This window comes from Enhydra lutris, unplaced genomic scaffold (genome assembly GCF_002288905.1).
Source record: "Enhydra lutris kenyoni isolate GAN:26980312 unplaced genomic scaffold, ASM228890v2 scaffoldscaffold84, whole genome shotgun sequence".
Lineage (NCBI taxonomy): Eukaryota > Metazoa > Chordata > Mammalia > Carnivora > Mustelidae > Enhydra > Enhydra lutris.
The window spans coordinates 1,682,032-1,701,254 of record NW_019154168.1 but is presented as its reverse complement, the minus strand read 5'-3'; the positions used below and the strand labels follow the sequence as shown (position 1 = coordinate 1,701,254).

The 19,223-nt window shown below is 35.6% G+C and overlaps 1 protein-coding gene across 1 annotated transcript in view; it reads right to left on the bottom strand.

Moving 5' to 3' along the window:
- The window catches only part of LOC111161344 (copine 8), a 202,807-nt gene that overhangs the window by 39,131 nt on the left and 144,453 nt on the right, over positions 1–19,223 (bottom strand). Inside the window, exon 14 of the mRNA XM_022524935.1 lies at positions 2,130–2,176. Coding sequence (XP_022380643.1) covers positions 2,130–2,176 — 47 coding nt within the window. The remainder of the gene's footprint in view (positions 1–2,129; positions 2,177–19,223) is intronic.

Genomic DNA, 19,223 nt, shown 5'->3' with positions numbered 1-19,223 from the left:
ATAAAGTTTACACTACTTTGTTAAATTTATTCCTAAGTATTATATTCTTTTTGATACTACGGTGAACGGAATTTTCTTTTTCAGTCTCAGATTGTTAACTAGAAGTGTATAGAAAAAGACCCGACTTTTATATATTGATATTTTATCCTTCAATCTTGCTAAGTGCATTTGTTAGTTTTAATACATTTTTAGGGAATTCTTTGGGATTTTTTATATATAAGACTATGTCATCTGTAAACAGAAATAATTTAACTTCCTTCTTTCCAATCTGGATATTTTTCATTTCTTTTTCTTTACTAATTGCTAGGGCTACAACTTCCAGTACAATGTTGAATAGAAGTGGAAAAGGAGACATTCTTGCCCTATTTATCATTTTAGGCTGAATGCATTAAGCTATGTTAGGTATGGGTTTTTCATATTTTCCCTTCATAAGGTTAAAAAGTAAACTTCTATTCCTAGTTTGTTAAATGTTTTTATCCTGAAAATGTGCTGGACTTTCCCAAATGCTTTCTTCCACACCAATTGACAGGACCATGTGATTTTTACATTTTCTTCTATTGACATGGTAAGTCCTTGCATTCTTGAGATAAATTTTACTTCCTCGGGGTGTGCAATTTTCTTTGTATGTTGCTGGATTCAGCTTGGTAGTGTTTTGTTGAGGACTGTTATATTCATATCCATAAAAGAATCTGATCTTCAGTTATTCTTTTCTTTGTTACAGTTTTGGTATCAAGGTAATACTAACCCCTTAGACTGAGTTGGGAAGTGTTCTCTCCTCTACTATTTCTTGGAAGAATGTGAAGAATTTATATCAATTCTCTTTAAATATTTGGAAGAATTCACTAGTGGAGCTTATCTGGACCTGGACCCAAGTAAGTTTTGTGGATAGTTTTTTTATTATGAATTCAATCTCTTATTATAGGTCTATTCAGATTGTTTGTGTCTTCTAAGTCAGTTTCAGAAGTCTGTGTCTTATTATTCAATAGATTCCTGCTCTTCTAGTCGTTGTGCTAATATTCATCAGTGAACAAAAGCTAGTATTTTAAACCATTAGACCTTAGGTTTTATTTCTGTTTCATTATTTTACTGAATAAAATACACGAATAAAAATAATTAACTTGAAATCAGAGTGTTGGAGAATATACTTAACATGTAACCAAAGATAAGTTAAATTACATTTTAATTTCATCTCTGTTCTTAACTCTAGTATTAACAAGCCAAAATGTAGTTAGTAAAATGATTTTCTGGATTCGAGTTTCCTCATTTGCATAACAGGACGGTTAGAGTAAGTGATCTTTAAGTTTCTTCCTTAGCTAAAAATGCTATTATTTTGTGAAATGTGACTCAAAGTGCAAGAAATGTGAGGTGAAGAGAAAATAATGTAAGAGTCATAAGCACAATAAGTAATTTGGGGGAAAAAAAAACTAGATAAATATAACTGATGGCAAGTTCTGATAAAAATTAAATAATAAGATTCATGTTCTTATGATATATAGTAATTCAAATTTGTTTCATACAAAATTACTTCAAAATAAAATTTTAAAAGTTCACTATCTTTTCTTTCTTTAAATGTTTGATAAACAAATTATGACTATCTATACAAAGGGTATTATATGATAATCCCCAGAATTAAATATAAATGTGTTAAAATGAGTAATTCTTAAAAATAGTCTAGTAAAAATGAAGTGAGCTGCATGAAGTATATGTATTTGAATTACACTTTTGTATATTAATACACACAAAAGTACTATAAAATGAAGATAATGCAACACACTTCAGCATTACAGTTATGTATGAAGATGAAGGGAGGGTCAAAGAAGTGGGGCCAAAGTACACAATGGGCTTAACTAGATCTCAATTGTCTTTTAAAAATTTCTGAAACAAAAATTATAACAACTCAATATTTATTAAATTTGAATGGGACTATTAGCCATTTTTTCCCCATTTAGTCTAGTTATTTGTATATCTATTTCATAATAGTGAAAAGAAAGGAAAAATGACCTAAATTTTATATGACACACTTCAGAAGTATGTAAATATAGGAATAAAATATCTAACCTCATGAAAATAAATATTTATATTTCAATTAATTACTGGTATCTTGTACTAGTGATAGTCATAATACTCACCATTTGATGCTGTAAAATCAATAGCCACTGTGAAATTGATTTGCGTTCTAGAATATAAGTAAATAAGAATCAATAATTAATCTCATAGAAAAGAGTTTGATTTCCATTTGTGTTACCAAATTTGTTAACATCATTAAATTTCCTAAATGTTATTATTAACAGGGATATTCAGTACACACTGGATAGCATCAGGATAGGCAGTTTTAGAAGGTAAAAACTGGGCAGGATATCTTCACAATCATAGAACTGTAAAATAAGAAAGTGTCAGGAATAAAAAGAGCTCCTATTTGGGAACACAATAACTAAGTGAGGGACTCATAATAAAGAAGTCAAACAGCAAATAATGATTTGCCAGACTCCAATGTCAGCATTTACTATCAATTTGCTTTTAAAACCATTCCGCAGTCATTGTTGAATCATTATACCCTTAGAAGTGAGGCACAGCTAAAATCATCTCTAATAATTTCACTTCTTAAACTAATTCTTTTCACAACACTGAACATACAGGATTTTCTTCTGCTTTCTTCAGAAATGAGGTATTTCAGATGCTGATCTATCCCTAGTACTCACAGCATTCCTATGTGTGTGACTTTATAGACATAGATAATTATTTATATAGATGATGTTGACTATATGTAATATAAATTTTCCGCACATGGTAGGTACCCAAAATTATTTTACTGGATTAGTTCTTTCACCTTCTTTTTTATTTTCTGATAGAAACTGAAGAGGTGCCATTTGCACAAAAAAAGTAAACTCGTTTAGATACATCTCCAACTACTCTATGTAATTCCACCTCTTTATTACCAAAGAAGGCAAAAACAAAAAACAAAAAAACAAACAAAATACAAAAATAAGCAACAATGATATGAGTACTGGGATAACCTGCAATCACATCTAATTCAAAAAATAATTTAAAAAGTAAATCATTTGAAAACATGAGTACTAGAGATCACCTTATCTATAGAAATAAATTACTTTTGGCACATTGCACAACTTAACACTTCATAGTTTGGAACTGCTGTTTACATGGTGTTGATGATGATGAAACAATGATGGGTACCACAGCAATTACCCTTGTAATTCTCTGAGTATAATTTATAGTATATTTCCTTCTTTCTCTAGAAATTCAGTTTTAAAATCCCTAAATACTACTCAGATATTGAAACAAATTCTCACACCTTTTTTTCCCCTAAGGAATGTACAACCTTTTGTGCTTTACGTTTAATAAAAACTAATATAGATTCTCTTTAGAGCTATAAGGTAATTTTTTCCTCACAGTAGAAATTAGGTTTATAGGCTAAGAATAGAGGCTAATTTGGAGCATACCACTACCCAGTATGAACCAAAAGGAGTTAAAATCTCTTAGAAAAAGAATATAATGAGACATTTGGGAGAACATTTTGAGAAAATCAATCCCTTTGAGGAACTGAAAAGAACAGTCACCATCAGCACATTGCTTCGTCATCCTACTGCTAGGAAAGAAGCAACTGTAATAGAGGGTGGTAAGGTATATCAGAAAGGATACAGCTTTTGAGTGTGAAAAAACAGGGGTGGAATTACAGCAACTCAGTTGCTGACAGTAGCCAAGTTTCCAAAATTCTCAGAGGTCAGGTGCCTGGCACACAACAATAACAAGAACTACAGAAAAACTAAATGAAATATTATACTATATATATTTATATATGTGTATATATGTAACACATTATATAGATTAAATATTATAAGCATATAAAGTGTGCTTTTACATAGCTTTTATCAACTACCTTCATAATAATTTTTTTTTAAGATTTTATTTATTTATTTGGCAGACAGAGATCAGAAGTAGGCAGAGGCAGGCAGAGAGAGAGGAGGAAGCAGGCTCCCTGATGAGCAGAGAGCCCGATGCAGAGCATGATCCCAGGACCCCGGGATCATGACCCGAGCCGAAGGCAGAGGCTTTAACCCACTGAGCCACCCAGGCACCCTACCTTCATAATAATTTTTTTTTTTTTAAGATTTTATTTATTTATTTGACAGAGAGAGATCACAAGTAGACGGAGAGGCAGGCAGAGAGAGAGAGAGAGAGAGGGAAGCAGGCTCCCTGCTGAGCAGAGAGCCCGATGCGGGACTCGATCCCAGGACCCTGAGATCATGACCTGAGCCGAAGGCAGCGGCTTAACCCACTGAGCCACCCAGGCGCCCCTTCATAATAATTTTTAAAGATACTATTATTCTCCTTTTATAGACACTGAAATCTATGCTCACAAAACTTAATTAAGTTTTGACATGAGTAATAAATGCCAGTATTGAAATTTGAATTCACATCTAACCTCCAAGGCCACATTCATAAACTCCATACTACTCTAGTTCTACAATTAAATATTTGTAAGCTGCTGGACTACAATAACATAATAAAAGATAGTAATTATTATGTCACAAACATAAAAATGATACTATACGAATATCCTTAATGATAAGAATGCCAGGGCACATTCTTGTGCTTGGGCAAATTAGGCCTTGTATCAAATATGTTGTTAAATATGTAAGTCACAAAATTTTCAGTGCAAATGCCTTTTTTGTATTAAATTTTTCCAAATGACACCTCTTTAAAAATGAAAACTCTGGGCTTCAAAAAAACCTATGTTTTAGCACATTATAAGGTCAATTTAGGAGCTGATTCTTCGGTTCAATCTCCCTTAGGTTGTAGGGATAGATACCTTGTCTTGATTCAACTGCCTCTTGCAACCAGGTCTGCACAATCCTTTGCCAGTACTGGAACTTCACTGTTACTTACTGGGTGAATCAATGCATTCATTTTATGATTGCTTCTAATATGTTCTCCAAGATAGCCCAAGATGTGTAACATAACCAACTTCTTAGAAGCATTAGTTGCAGATACAAAATTTCAATAATCAGAGATACAACGCTCCTTTCAAAGCCAAAGTTCTGCCTAGCAAAATTATAAGGGAAAGGTATGGCTACCAACTAAAGAACTGTTCTGTACATAAGAATAAAAAAAAGCGTAGATACTTATTATTAAACTACCTCACTGAAATCTCTAGCTAACAAAATGTCTAGCTAGCTAAATCCTAATGTACAAAACCAAGCAGATTAGGTACCAAAAAATAATGAAATATTAAAAAGAAGAGAAATTTTTAAAACAGGAAAAAAAGAAGGAAGGAAGAAAAAAGGAAGGAAAAATGAAAGAGAGGGGTTCTTATCATATCATTTGTGTTTTTCCATTTAAAACAATTACATTCAACATGTATTGAGCATCTTTTTTTAAAATCTTTATTTTGTCTTAAAGATTTTATTTATTTATTTGAGAGAGAGAGGGAGTGAGAGAGAGCATGAGAGGGGAGAAGGTCAGAGGTAAAAGCAGACTCCTGGCGGAGCTGGGAGCCCAATGCTGGACTCAATTCCACGACTCCGGGATCATGACCTGAGGTGAAGGCAGTAGCTTAACCAACTGAGCCACACAGGTGCCGCTATTGAGCATTTTCTGATTGCCTAGCACTGCGGTAAGAAGATAGGAGCAAACCAAAAATTATTCCTGAACCTCTAGAACTTACAATTCCAGCTTTCTACTATTAAAAGCAATGACAAAAATAGCACAGAGGTTTATCATTGAATTCATAATCAATAGTGTAACCTAAAACTCAACTGTGCATTTACTGTGGTTAACAGCGTACTCATTCCCATGATTCCCAAGTTTCCATTCATATTATAATGTACACTTGCTATATCAAGTGTCATGTTCTATGTTATTCTGAAAATATTAACAAATAAGTCTTTTTGTTGTTGCTGTTCTGTTTTTGTTTTTTTTTTGCGAGCGCGCGCGAGGGAGACAGAGAGACAGTGCACACACAAGCAGGGGCAGGAATGGAGTGGGGCAGAGAGAGAATCTGAAGCAGGCTCCACACCCAGTGCAGAACCCTACATGGTGCTTGATCTCCCAACCCTGAGATCATGACCTGAGCTGAAATCAAGAGTCACTGCTTAACTGACTGAGCCACCCAGAGGCCCCACTAACAAAAGTTTTAAAGTTGCTAGCAATACTATAACTTCAGGCTATAAGACAGAGTTCTTGTAGATGTGGATAAATGATGTGTGTCATAAAAGTAAACCAAACAAAACATCTTCAACGGTAATCCTGTTACCCTTTTCATTCTTTAATATTGCACAAAGCCTAATGTTAGAGGAAAAAAAATCAATCATGCGCCAAAGTAAAAAATCTGAATTCACACAAGATGACTGCTGGCAGAATATTCATACAATGATCACATATAAATCCTTGAAACATTCTGCTTAGGAAGTGTTACTTTATTTGTCATTTTGCATTTTAGAAAGCAGACGAGGAGGAGCAGAATTTCAAAAAAATCTAGATAGGAGTATTATATTCTAGTGTATAAAAAAGGCACGCCTGCCAAATTTCACGAGTTAGTAGTAACATCTCATGAGACTTCCCGATGCATATGTCCTAACATTGCTAAAATTATACTTGGAAAATGTTTTATTTTACTCTGCCACCTTTCCAAAAGCTATAAATGACAAATCAGATGTCAAGATGGAGGATTTAACTAGCAGAGAAGATCCGTAGAAAACAAGTTTGTATGTCAAAGAATACTATACACGTGCTGCCTAGCCACACGTGCGTGCATGTGTGCACACACACACACACACACACACACACAGAGTAATCCCATCTTAGACAACTTTCCTCTGGCTGTCACCACGAATTAATTATTGAGAACTAACAACTGTGATGGGGGTATGCAGGACTGTTTGACTTTCTTCCCAATTTCAAATTCTGTTCAGCTGCACAAACTGAACATTATCAGTACAACACACGAACTGTCACCATCCTTCTTTAAATTAATCTCAACAAACAGGTTCAGATCCACTAGCTGTTGGAATTTTGAGCCTTTAGGTGAAATTGTGATGCCCGCTTAGCTCCAAGATTCCTCTTATTCTTGCCACACTGGCACCAAGACTACACTTCTTACTGGATATACTGACATGCACTCTTGTTCTCACTTTGGTTCTGGAATTTATCCTGAATCCCTGGTTTACTTGCTTCAGGCGCCATTATCCAGCCCAGTCCTTCCTACCCCCAGCTTTCCATGGGCTAACTCTTAAACCTTTTCCTTGCTTACCTTTTCTCTTTTTTCTTAAAGGTAGCTCAACTACCTAAAAGAGAATAAACACAATTGCCTGATTCCAAATTTTGCTGCATCTTCAAAATTCCTGCTTCCCAGGCTCATAAACTACTCACAGGATTAACTGTGAGCAGTGAGATCTAGAATGACAGAAAGCTTTCAGATACACAAATGCAAACCCAAATATAAACACTTTCACCTACTTGCAACACGATCTTGGAAGAGCTACTGAACCTCCCTGCAGCTCCTTTATAGTAAGTTTAACATAAAACCTTGCTTGGATTGTTGTTTTGAGGACAAGCACCTGTCCTTCAACAGGCACTCAATAAGCAGTTGTTATGCTTGTTATCACCATTATTGATGCTAGACTTTTGGGATCTAAGCTAACATACTTCTTTGAAAACTGCAGTGCACGGTGCTGATCAAATTTCTGGACCTGGGGCGCCTGGGTGGCTCAGTGGGTTAAATCCTCTGCCTTCGGCTCAGGTCATGATCCCAGGGTCCTGGGATCGAGCCCCACATCTGGCTCTCCGCTTGGTGGGGAGTCTGCTTCCCCCGCTCTTTCTCTGCCTGTCTCTCTGCCTACTTGTGATCTCTCTCTCTGTCAAATAAATAATAAAATCTTTAAAAAAAAAAAAAATTTCTGGACCTACCAGACTTTCAGGTTATTTCTGAGAACCTGACCCTCCCATGTCAGATTTCCTTCCCTTCACACCACCTGCTAAGGTCTCAACCTGCCCAACGCAAAACTGCAGCACAAATGATCTAACTTTGTTAGGAGGTGTTATCCAGGTACTTCCTCAAACAAAATCCCTTGGCATGAAGTCATTGTACACTTTGACCCCTACCTTGTTTTCTTTTCTATCCTTCCAAATAGTCTGGATTTCTGATGGGTCAGTGAAATGTCAAAAGTCAGAATAAAAAGCAGTAAGACCAACGATGTGGTTCTTCACCTATTTACACTAACATTCTTGGTCCTTACTAAATCTAGTTTTCATCAATCATGAAACCTTCATGCTTTCTCTGGACTTTGAAGATTGATTTCAGTATTTTTTTTTTTTTTTAACACAGTAAGAGTATTCCAAATTACAACTTCACAAGGCCTTGTAGTTTAAGAGCTTCTTATCAAGAAAGGTATGCAAGGTGACCAACCTTTTTTCAAATCACTGATTTAGAAAATATTTTATAAGTGACATATCAAAATAAACAAATAAAACATCATCCCAAACAAAAAAAATGCAAGCACTATCCAACAATCCCATTTAAAATGAGGTAGAGGCTAGGGGCACCTGGGTGGCTCAGTGGGTTAAGCCTCTGCCTTCAGCTCAGGTCATGATCCCAGGGTCCTGGGATCGAGCCCCACATCTGGCTCTCTGCCCAGCAGGGAGCCTGCTTTCTCCTCTCTCTGCCTGCCTCTCTGCCTACTTGTGATCTCTCTCTCTGTTAAATAAATAAAAACTAAATTTTTTTTTAAAAAAATAAATGAATAAAATGAGGTAGAGGCTGAAGAGGCAATAATCCCTAGTAGAAAGATTCTGAACTTTTGAATTACAGACTGGAGTTGGAAACCCACCCGAGCTACCTAGCTAGTTGTGAGTCCTCTGCAAAACTTCCAAGTCTCTAAACCTAGTTTTCTCAAATAATGCACAGGTAACTGTTACACCGAAGAAGCCCTCTAATTAATAAAAATAAAACCCCCAAGTACCTGCTCGTAACAAATATTCTGCATGCTGGAGGACAAATCTTTTGAGCAATCCATGTCATCCTTTCCTGGTTCAAATTAATCCTTTCCTCTGTTGGGTCAGAGAGACAGTTCTCTCTCAGCATGAACACATATTTCTCTTCCCTTAATTCTCCCCATAGTATTGGTCAGTGGCATGTCCAGGATGGGGTAATAAACTCCCAACCAGCGTAGGCAGGAGGAAGTGTGTTGTCTCTAGATGACTTAAAACCAATAAAGCAATCTTCTAATACTCAGTCTACATTTTATTATAACCATAAACCAGCAACTCTAAGCAATGTTAAGTGATAAAACTCTCCTGTTCCACCACAACCTGCCTACCGGAGAGAAACTACTGTAGAGAGAATGTGGCTGCAAATGCACACTCTCATCAGAAAACATAACCAAGAAACTGCCTGATACAAAACAGACTGTCAATATTTGGGCTAAATTAGTGCTAGTTCTGATGATGCAGTCTACATGCAGTTTTCCTGGACTCTGAAATAAATGGCTCTGAAAAAAAGTCATCTGAAAAATAACATCAGTTGTCAGTAAGACCACACTTAAAAGGATGGATCTGCACATGTCTAGCCTTTTCAAGCCTGCATTTAAACATGCATAGAAACTGGTATCATGCATTAACCAAAACAAAGTTTATAAGTCTTAATATTTGTAAAAGTTTCCTTTCTAAATCAGTTTAGATGAGTGTAGTTTATATATGATAATACTCTGCATGAATGTATTTATAGAAGGCAGAATGGCTTTGTTTTTATTAGATTTAGCCCCATTGAGCGCTGCGGGGTTTAGCTCTCCACTGATTTGATGAATGCAAAACACTTGGGTGCCACAACAAGAAACCGTGTAAAAAATCCTAGACATGTATATTCAGTTTTCGAATAAGAAATTGGATTAGGAAAAAAAAAAATACCTTACAGTGTTGCATGTTCGGGCAAAATGTGCTCCCTGAGGCAACCTATCTAATATAAAGCCACCAATTTTATAAAAGTAAAGCAAACATTTTACAACACCGCTGCACTTCCTTCAAGTATTTTTATGGGAAAGAAATCCTTATGGAGCTTGTTGATAACAGGACTTACTGATATTCAACTTACCCTTAAAATAACCAGTATCAAGAAGCCCACTTTAGCCTTTAAAATTAGCTTATGATACATAGGTTAACTCTTTTATTCCCCCCTCTCAGACTTCTTACTTCTTTTAAGTGGAATATAAACTTTTTAATCTATAATTTCACAAAAGTTGTTGAATCAGGGTGGAGTTTGGGTTGAGATTGAAATGGAAAGAATGTCTTGGCATTCCTCCATAGAGAAGTGAACTATAAGAAAACTACATTTATTGAATTCGTAAATTTTAATATATCTTTTTTTTCTCCATGTCTCTGATAACTAGGACACTTACCACCACCAACATTATGAATATCAAATGAGATAAGACACAATGAACTTTAAACAAACTCAAATTACTCAGAAAAATAGTAGCTAGCATTTATTGAGGGTTAACTCATTTACTCCACATAGCCTATAGGCACTATTAATTTTATTCCTATTTCATATAAATGGAAATAGGTTATGATAGTAAGAGGCAAATGTAGGATTTGAACTAGGCAGTTCATGCCAGAACCCAAATTCTTGTTCATTCACTACTATGCACTGCCTCCATTATCAGCAGCTGAATCTTTGCAATTGACTTGACTCTGGCCAAATATTTACCTATTAATTTCCCAGAACTTTCCCACAGAGCAACTCGCCTATTAGCCTCTCTCCTGTGGTCGCTTTCTGCTAAGACGTGAGGGAGAAAAAACAGTCCTGCACTGCTGCTTCTTTTTTTCTTTTTTTTTTTTTTAATTTTATTTATTTTCTTGAGAGAGAGAGAACACGAGTGGGGGGAGGGCCAGAGGCAGAGGGAGAAGCAGACCCCCTGCTGAGCAGGGGGGTCTGCCGCAGGGCTCAATCCCAGGACCCTAGCTGGGACCATAACCTGAGCGGAAGTCAGACGCTTAACCGACTGAGCCACCCAGCACTCCCAGTACCCTGCTTCTAATCTTGATCTTGTCTTTGCTCCAAGACACTACAAACCCAGATATGAGTTAAATGGAGGTAATTTCTGGCAGAGGCAACATAAAGTCATTTTTTCTTGCCCCAGAAAACATGGTTCATCTGTTTCATTTGGTGACTGTGGTATGCATTGTGGAAAGAGGAATGTCACAAGATGATAAACTCTGAGAGAGACAGAAAGGTGTATTACCTAATTCAATGAATTGTCACTCTCTTTGTTTAAAAGTTCTATTTGTCATAATGTTTCATTATGCTAAGAGATTTGGAGGAAAGGGTGGAAAGTCAGGTTTAAAATGGCTTTCTCATCGGGGCGCCTGGGTGGTTCACTCATTAAATGTCTACCTTTGGCTCAGGTCATGATCCTGGAGTCCTGGGAATCCAGCCCTCCCCCCCCCAAGTCAGGTTCCCTGCCCAGGGGGAAGCCTGCTTCTCCCTTCTCCCTCTCTCACTCCCCCTGCTTGTGTTCCGTCTTTCGCTGTCTCTCTCTGTCAAATAAACAAAAAACCTTTTAAAAAATGGCTTTCTCATTAATCTGGATTTATTCAATGGCTACTTGGTGTTCAACTTTATAAAAATATTTAAAAATTGCCAGTATCTTTGAGAAGACAAGTCATATAAAGTGACAGATTAAAATCACACCAAGGAAACTAGCAACCCCTCAGTATAAGTGGTAGGGACTTCTATAGATCATCGGAATAAGTTGGATGAGAATTCAGGTTTTCTTTAGAGGAAGAAAAAGACAGTCTGTAGTCCTGCAAGTTTCTAATTCATTCAATAGTCTGATAAAAAGCACGGACTAGGGTTCCATGTTGACATGAAATTCTAGTAACTTAGAGGGACTCAGTATGCAGAATTTGCAATCTGTTTCCCCCCTTCATCTGCCACTTGGAGAGATGTGTAAAACTTCACAGATATTTGCTCTTGGTCGTATTAGTGGGGGAGTAAAGAGTTTCATGAAGACTTAGGACACAGAGAGGACTTAACCAAATTGATATTTATGATTCTGCCCTGGGATGCTTATAGTGTTATCTGTAGAGTCTATAGATCCATTGAAAATACAGAAAAATTTTACAAATCTGTGTAAGTCAATAAACCCACTTTATAGACAATAAAAATTATAGTAATGATAATGTTACTCTAAAGTAGAATCTTAGATTTCAGAACAGCCTGTGACTTCATATGTATCTGACATTGTCCTTACTAATAGTTATTGGGTATTCAAGGCCATATATTAAAGATTACTGAGTAAATATCTTTAGTTCCCAATTATATCAGACTTTTAATATTCAAAATTATTGCTTAATAAGCAAACAGAAATAACATAACCACTAGGATAAATGTACAGAGTGTAATTTTAAAAAAATGACCCTGGGGTCAACAGTCCAGCAGGGACAATCAGTTTTTATTACTCTACAGTAGACATCCCTTGTAGATATTATTCTTCTATTTAGAAAATAAAGCTCTTTATGACTTCAAGTCCTAAAATATATCTTATGCTCCAGGAAAAGCATGGTACTGCTTAACCAAAAAAAAAAAAAAAAAAAAAAAAAGAAAAAGAAAAAAAAAAGAGAAAGCTCTAAAAATCAGATTTTTATTTCAGAGAATATTTGCATAAAAATTGGAACTTGGCTGATTTAGAATGCATCTGTCTCATCTGCTCACTGTATACCTGAATCCATAAACCTGATGATTGCAGCCAAACAGAGTGTTTTAGCAACTGAGACCGTGAATGAAAAGTAACAAGCTAACAATACAGTGTCACAAACAATCAGGGTTATATTTTCATGTAAATATCTACATCAATAACTACAGTAATGGAAGCCCAGAATATCCAATACTAGAAATTAGTCTATAATGTTCCTTCGAATGGGAAGATATTAAAGGACTATGAAAACAATTTTATTTAGTATTTAAATGTGTTCATTCTTAACTCTGCATAATTTCTACTTGGATTCATGTGAAAAACAAATAACATTTTTATAATTTTCTATTGAATTATTTTTCTGTGAGCTGAAACAAAAAGAGAGATGAAAATCTGAAGGCAATTCAAGAATTTCTTTCTAAGAGTTTAATCGCAAGCTGCTGGTCGTACGTATTCCACATCAGTCACCTGTTTGCCCCCTTTCTCTTTTCTCATGCTCCCACACATTCGAGTGCAAGGGAAATGTTTTACAAAATGAATGCAGTACACAAAATGAATGCAGGAAAATCTCAACTAACTTTCTTTTGGAAAGCCCAGAGCTAGTCCAGAGTACCAACTGCTTCTCATATTTTACAGGTTGATTTTTTTACCCTTTTTGAAGACCTCCACCTAATTCAGCTCAGATTCAACATGACTGTAAGTTAACAATAGTTTCTGCTAGATTAGAAAAGATATGGTGAATAGGTCCCAGAATTGAAGCCGAATTAACAATAATGATGCTAATCCAAGTTAGCAATGAAACAATCCACAAACATGGGCAACAAATACTGGTATCTTAGTATTTTAGGTTAAAAGCGAGTAGTTACTACAATATATTATAAAAACAAAATGGAATTGAACACTTTGCTCCAATCATTTCTGAAATACCATACGTTTTTGGAAATATGGTAGAGCATCTCTTCGAAAAAAACTAATCTTGATAATCCCACAAATCTTCAACTGTACTAGTAGGACCTCCAAAATACCACGTTGGGATGCTTGGTTGATTGCAGCCCGAAGTGTCAGCTTATTTCATTGTTCCTCTCCAATGTAATCACAGGACAAAAGGCAAGAACTGATGGCTAAATTAAGAAGAGTCTCATTAGATGTGGGCTGAAGAGGAGTTCTATCAAAAACCAAGATGTGAATATTGGGGAAGTTTAGCTGAAGTGTGGACTACACTTAAAAGATGTAGGTGCCAGCTACCTTTCTGTATTCTGTCCTCAGTTAAAAATACTCAGTTCTTTAAGGTGGAACTAGGGGAAGAAGAAGCAGAAGGAAAGCACAAAAAAAAAAAAAAAGTTTCTGAAACCTAGGTTTCCAAAGACATGAGCTTTTACAAAAGATATCACAATAGCTAATAAATAGAGGTCTCACCGGTAAAAATCGACAATGCCTTATACCATTTATTAAATTAGCAAACTATATATTATACAACACTGTACACAGTGTGATCCCAATGTTACAAAAAATCGTTGTGTTTCAGAATAAACAAACATGTAACTATGATTATCTCTAGAAGATACGATTACAGAGGACCTAGCATAAATTATGTTCTCTTTGCCTAACTCTTCTTTTTCACATTTTATTTATAATGTATAATTTCACATTTTACGTTTATAATGTGAAATGCAAAGATTTTTATGTTTAAAAATGGGAGACATAACACTTCTTTCCCCCAAATGTGAATATAAACCACTAATAAAATAAAATAAAAGTATTTTATTATTTTTGAAAAAAAAGTAACAATGAAGAATATGAAATATAACCAAGGTGTTTTAAGAGTTTTCAGAATTTTTTAAGTTTTAAGAGACCAGGAATTGTGATTGCTGTTTTTCACAAGAGTCAGTAGCCATTTATGGAAACTATACATAATTACTGTCAATTATTACAATTAATTCTAATTTGAAATGAGAGCAGATCATTATATTCTATTTTGCTATTATTCAGAAATTTTGTATAATTATGTATCTGCTTTTTATATGATTTTCCACCACTGTAGTGCATTTAACTACCTGGAGGTTGAGATTTCTTTTGTGTGTGTGTGTGTGTTATGTTAGTCACTGTAGAGTACATCATTAGTTATTGATGTAGAGTTCCATGATTCATTGTTTGTGTATAACACCTGCTCCATGCAATACGTGTCTTCCTTAACACCCAACACCAGGTTGAGATTTCTTAGTAGTAAGGACAGAGAGCCCAAAATGTTACAATGTCTAAACAGGTGAAAAAAAAAATTGACAGAAAATCTACCAAGAAAAATAAAAATACTGTACTGAAATATTTAGATTAGATGTTTGTACCTACACTCCCACCTTGTTTTCATATTGATGTTCTCTTTTCAAATTGCTATAATGTTATTTTTATACCAATGGAGATTTTTAAGAAAGATAGGAACATGAAACTCTACTCTTCACTTCTTTAACCAGAACCCATCAAGTATCGTATGAAGTAAATATCTTAATCAATCTCCATAACGCACAGTTAAACTTTAAATCTTCATAAATACCTAATAATAAAATTATTAGATACTCTGCATGCTAGGCTATCTAAATTACTATATATATATTTTTTAAACTATATTTTTGACTGGCAGCAGCTAAATGGTAAATATTATATACATAAAGACTAGAATTAACCAAATGAGCTTCTTTTTCATTACTTTTGGAAAAAGAGAAAATTATCGATGAAAATATTACTCATGACAGAAAGGAGGAGGAGAAAATGGGTGAGCACAAAGCGAAAGAGGCCAATGGGTCATTTAGCTCAGGGCCTGACACATAAGAGGTCAAGAAGAGGTTAACAGGAGAGGTAACAAATTACATTGTGTAGTAAGTTGATAGAGTAGTCTTTTGTAAGAATATAAATAATTTCAGAATGCTGAAAAATAAGTATCATTAAGGCCATAAAAGAGTTGGAAAATCTAGTTGAATGACATCATTTTTCAGATACACTGTAAAACTACAGAGGACTGAAATTTAGGTACATGAACTTTTTGGCCTGCCATTATACAGCATGAGGAGTGTCATAAAGCCACCTCACACTATCATTAATAAAAATCAGAATTTAAACTGTTTCGCTCAACTGCTTAACAAGTTCTTAAGAGCAAAGACGCATAAATACACATGCAGAATACAATAATTATTTTGTCTGTCAATTTGCATTTCATTATCAAAAGAAACAGTATATTAGTAACTATATTATACATAGTACAAATAATGGTAATAGGTGAATGTGTAATTGCATTATATTTAAAAAATATGTTTACTTCATACATCTTTGTATAAAGATAATATATTATAGTTAAATAATATTTTTATGTTCCATTTAGATACAGGTTCATAGAGAAATTAATATTAAGTCCAGTTAGATTAATTATATAGTATATATAAAAAATGGGTTCTTATTAAAATCTTGGGAAGACAAGATTAGATAAAGTATACCTCATAGATTGGGGGCTCCATTTATATATAGATTTCTGACAGAAGAAGGCACTCATATTTCTTCCAGTTTAGGGAGTACTAAAGTAGCAAGTGTGTAAGATTAAAAAAAAAAAGTCCTGGAGGTTGTACACAGCAGAAAAGTATGGAAGCATGATATAGTCAAGACCATCATTGCTTTAAATATTGTAGAAAACCCATTTGATCTAATTAGCCCTAAAAATCCTCAAAAGGAGAATGTGTACAACCAATAAAAGTTATTTATTGGTAACAGATTCAGAAATGTCCTTTACTAATAGACTCCTATCAAAATATTACAAGATTTGCAGGGCACCTGTTAAGCATTTGACTCTTGATTTTGGCTCATGTCATGATCTCCAGGTTGTGAGATCAAGCCCCCCATCAGGCTCCACACTAGGTGTGGAGCCTGCTTAAGATTCTCTCTCTCTCGGGGCGCCCCGATGGCTCAGTGGGTTAAAGCCGCTGCCTTCGGCTCAGGTCATGATCCCAGGGTCCTGGGATCGAGCCCCACATTGGGCTCTCTGTTCAGCAGGGAACCTGCTTCGCTTCCTCTCTCTCTGCCTGCCTCTCTGCCTACTTGTGATCTCTGTATGTCAAATAAATAAATAAAATCTTTAAAAAAAAAAAAAAGATTCTCTCTCTTTCTCTCTCTCCGCCCCTCCCCTCTCTTGCTTTCTCTTTTTGTCTGAAAAAAAAAAATTACTAGATTTGCAATGCTTACAAAACATACAGGGTACTTCTTTCATACACACATATTTTACATGCTCATAATGTAAAACAAACCCAAAACCAAATAATTATTAGACTTCAAATAATTATTTCAATGAACAAATTATAGCAAGACATATCAAGCACTTTTTTTAATCTTATAAAGAGAATGTTAAGGAATGTCTGCTTTTTACCATCCTTCTTTATCAAATATTACCTATAGTTACTAAGATGTTTATTTATGTAGGAATCTATTTTTTAAGACAAACTCAAGGGGCGCCTGGGTGGCTCAGTGGGTTAAGCTGCTGCCTTCAGCTCAGGTCATGATCTCAGGGTCCTGGGATCAAGCCCCACATCGGGTTCTCTGCTCAGCAGGGAGCCTGCTTCCCTCTCTCTCTCTCTCTCTGCCTGCCTCTCTGCCTACTTGTGATCTCTGTCAAATAAATAAATAAAATCTTAAAAAAAAAAAAAAAAGACAAACTCAACTTTCAATTTTCCCGTCTTCTAAAGATAAAAATATGCACAGACATTGGACTACTAAGGTGAGTTGGCAATGAGGAAGAAAAGGGGTCAGGGAGAGGTTGACAACTGTGACTCCATCTTGCAACTGCCACCATTTTGTGGAGTTCCTGGAAGAGCAGCTAGTTCCTGGACTCATGATATGTCTTGAGGTTTAGATACCTAAATTTATCTGCCCTGTCCTCAATATTAAGCAAAAGAAGTCAGCTAATCCCCAAGCAATCTATATCAACTGAAATTTCTACACTATTACAAAATATAAACAATTTTTATGTTCCCCTACCCTAAAGGCCTCTCACATTGACACTAAATACCTTCTCCAACAATTAGTCAACACAGGACACAAAGTATCTAAAGATTAATTACAATTCTGTTCTGCCTCTTTCAAATTCTTAGGCCATCTTTTAACACCAGATACACTAAAAATAGAACCAGACAGAATTACTACCATTATGCAGCTCCCTCAAGCCTAGATTGACAGACAATAATGGGTTTCCTGGGCTTCATTGTATACTGTCACCCTTGGATTCCTGAATATTCCCTCAAAGCTCAACCCTTAAGTGTCCCCCCAGCTGCAACCATTCCAGACCTTATCTTATGGCTTCAAGAGACCTAAGAAGCCTTCATACCTTTAAAAAAACCAGCTTATCTCTTACCCAACTCTAGGACACCCTAATTACCAACTGCCCTTCTTCTCCTTTGTGCATGAACTTTCTAGTAACATCTTGGGAATCCTGACCCAAAGGTATGGAGGCCAACAATGCCCCACAGGATATTACAGTCTTCAACTGGACCCTGTGGCGAAAGGTTGGCCTCTCTGCCTCTATGCCCTATCAGCTGCCTCTCTATTCCTTACTGCCACCAAAAACATAGTACCAGACTCTCCCCATAGGTATTAGTCCTATTAGTCTCTTAGATTCCCAACACACAGAACATCTCTATCTGCCAGTCATATCCTTGCTAGTAGTCATTTCACTCTCTTGTCCTCCTCTCAATCTGCTACCTTACTTCCCTTACCCCTCAACTTTTTTTCAGTGAATACTACAGAGTATCCTGCACCATATTTTCCTTGATCATTTATAATGCAACATCATCAATAAACCCAGTACAGTGTGGATTTGGGAGGAGAGATTTATGAGGGTCTAATTGAGGGGTAAATAATGAGTCAGTTATAAGGATGCAACCCCCTCTAATGGGAATACCAACTCCATTGTTAAGATGTCCCAAACTATAGCCCAGGGGATTCCCCCTAAAATATTGCTGGGTACGTAATAACCCACATACATTCCAACAAAGTACAAAATACGCCCTCTTAACTCCCTTCAGTTCAGGATATTAAGATCATTTACATCATGCCCAATGCCTCTAGTCATATATCATTGCTCCTCCCCACTCCTTCAAAGGTGACATAACCCCATTTGCTTTAATCTCCTTTCCTTGTTTTGAAGTTACTCCTGTCTACAACTTCTCTTCTTGCATAAGATATGTCCACCTGGGACCTAGTCTGGTTTCTACAGATGTAAATCTCACTTTCGCATTAGCTGATCACTATAATCTATCAACCTGCAATTCTATTTCATCCACATACCCTAATGCTACTGCCCTTTGCCACGTCATCAAGAATAGAAGACAAATGATGAAACTTACTATCAATAATATACAAATCCCCAGTGATTTTCTGGGGAATGATATATAGAAAGTCTCATCAAAGGAATATTTGTAAGAGGTTTTGCTATGATCAAACTAATCCCAAATTCTATCTTTTTTTTTTTTTTTTTAAAGACTTGTTTAT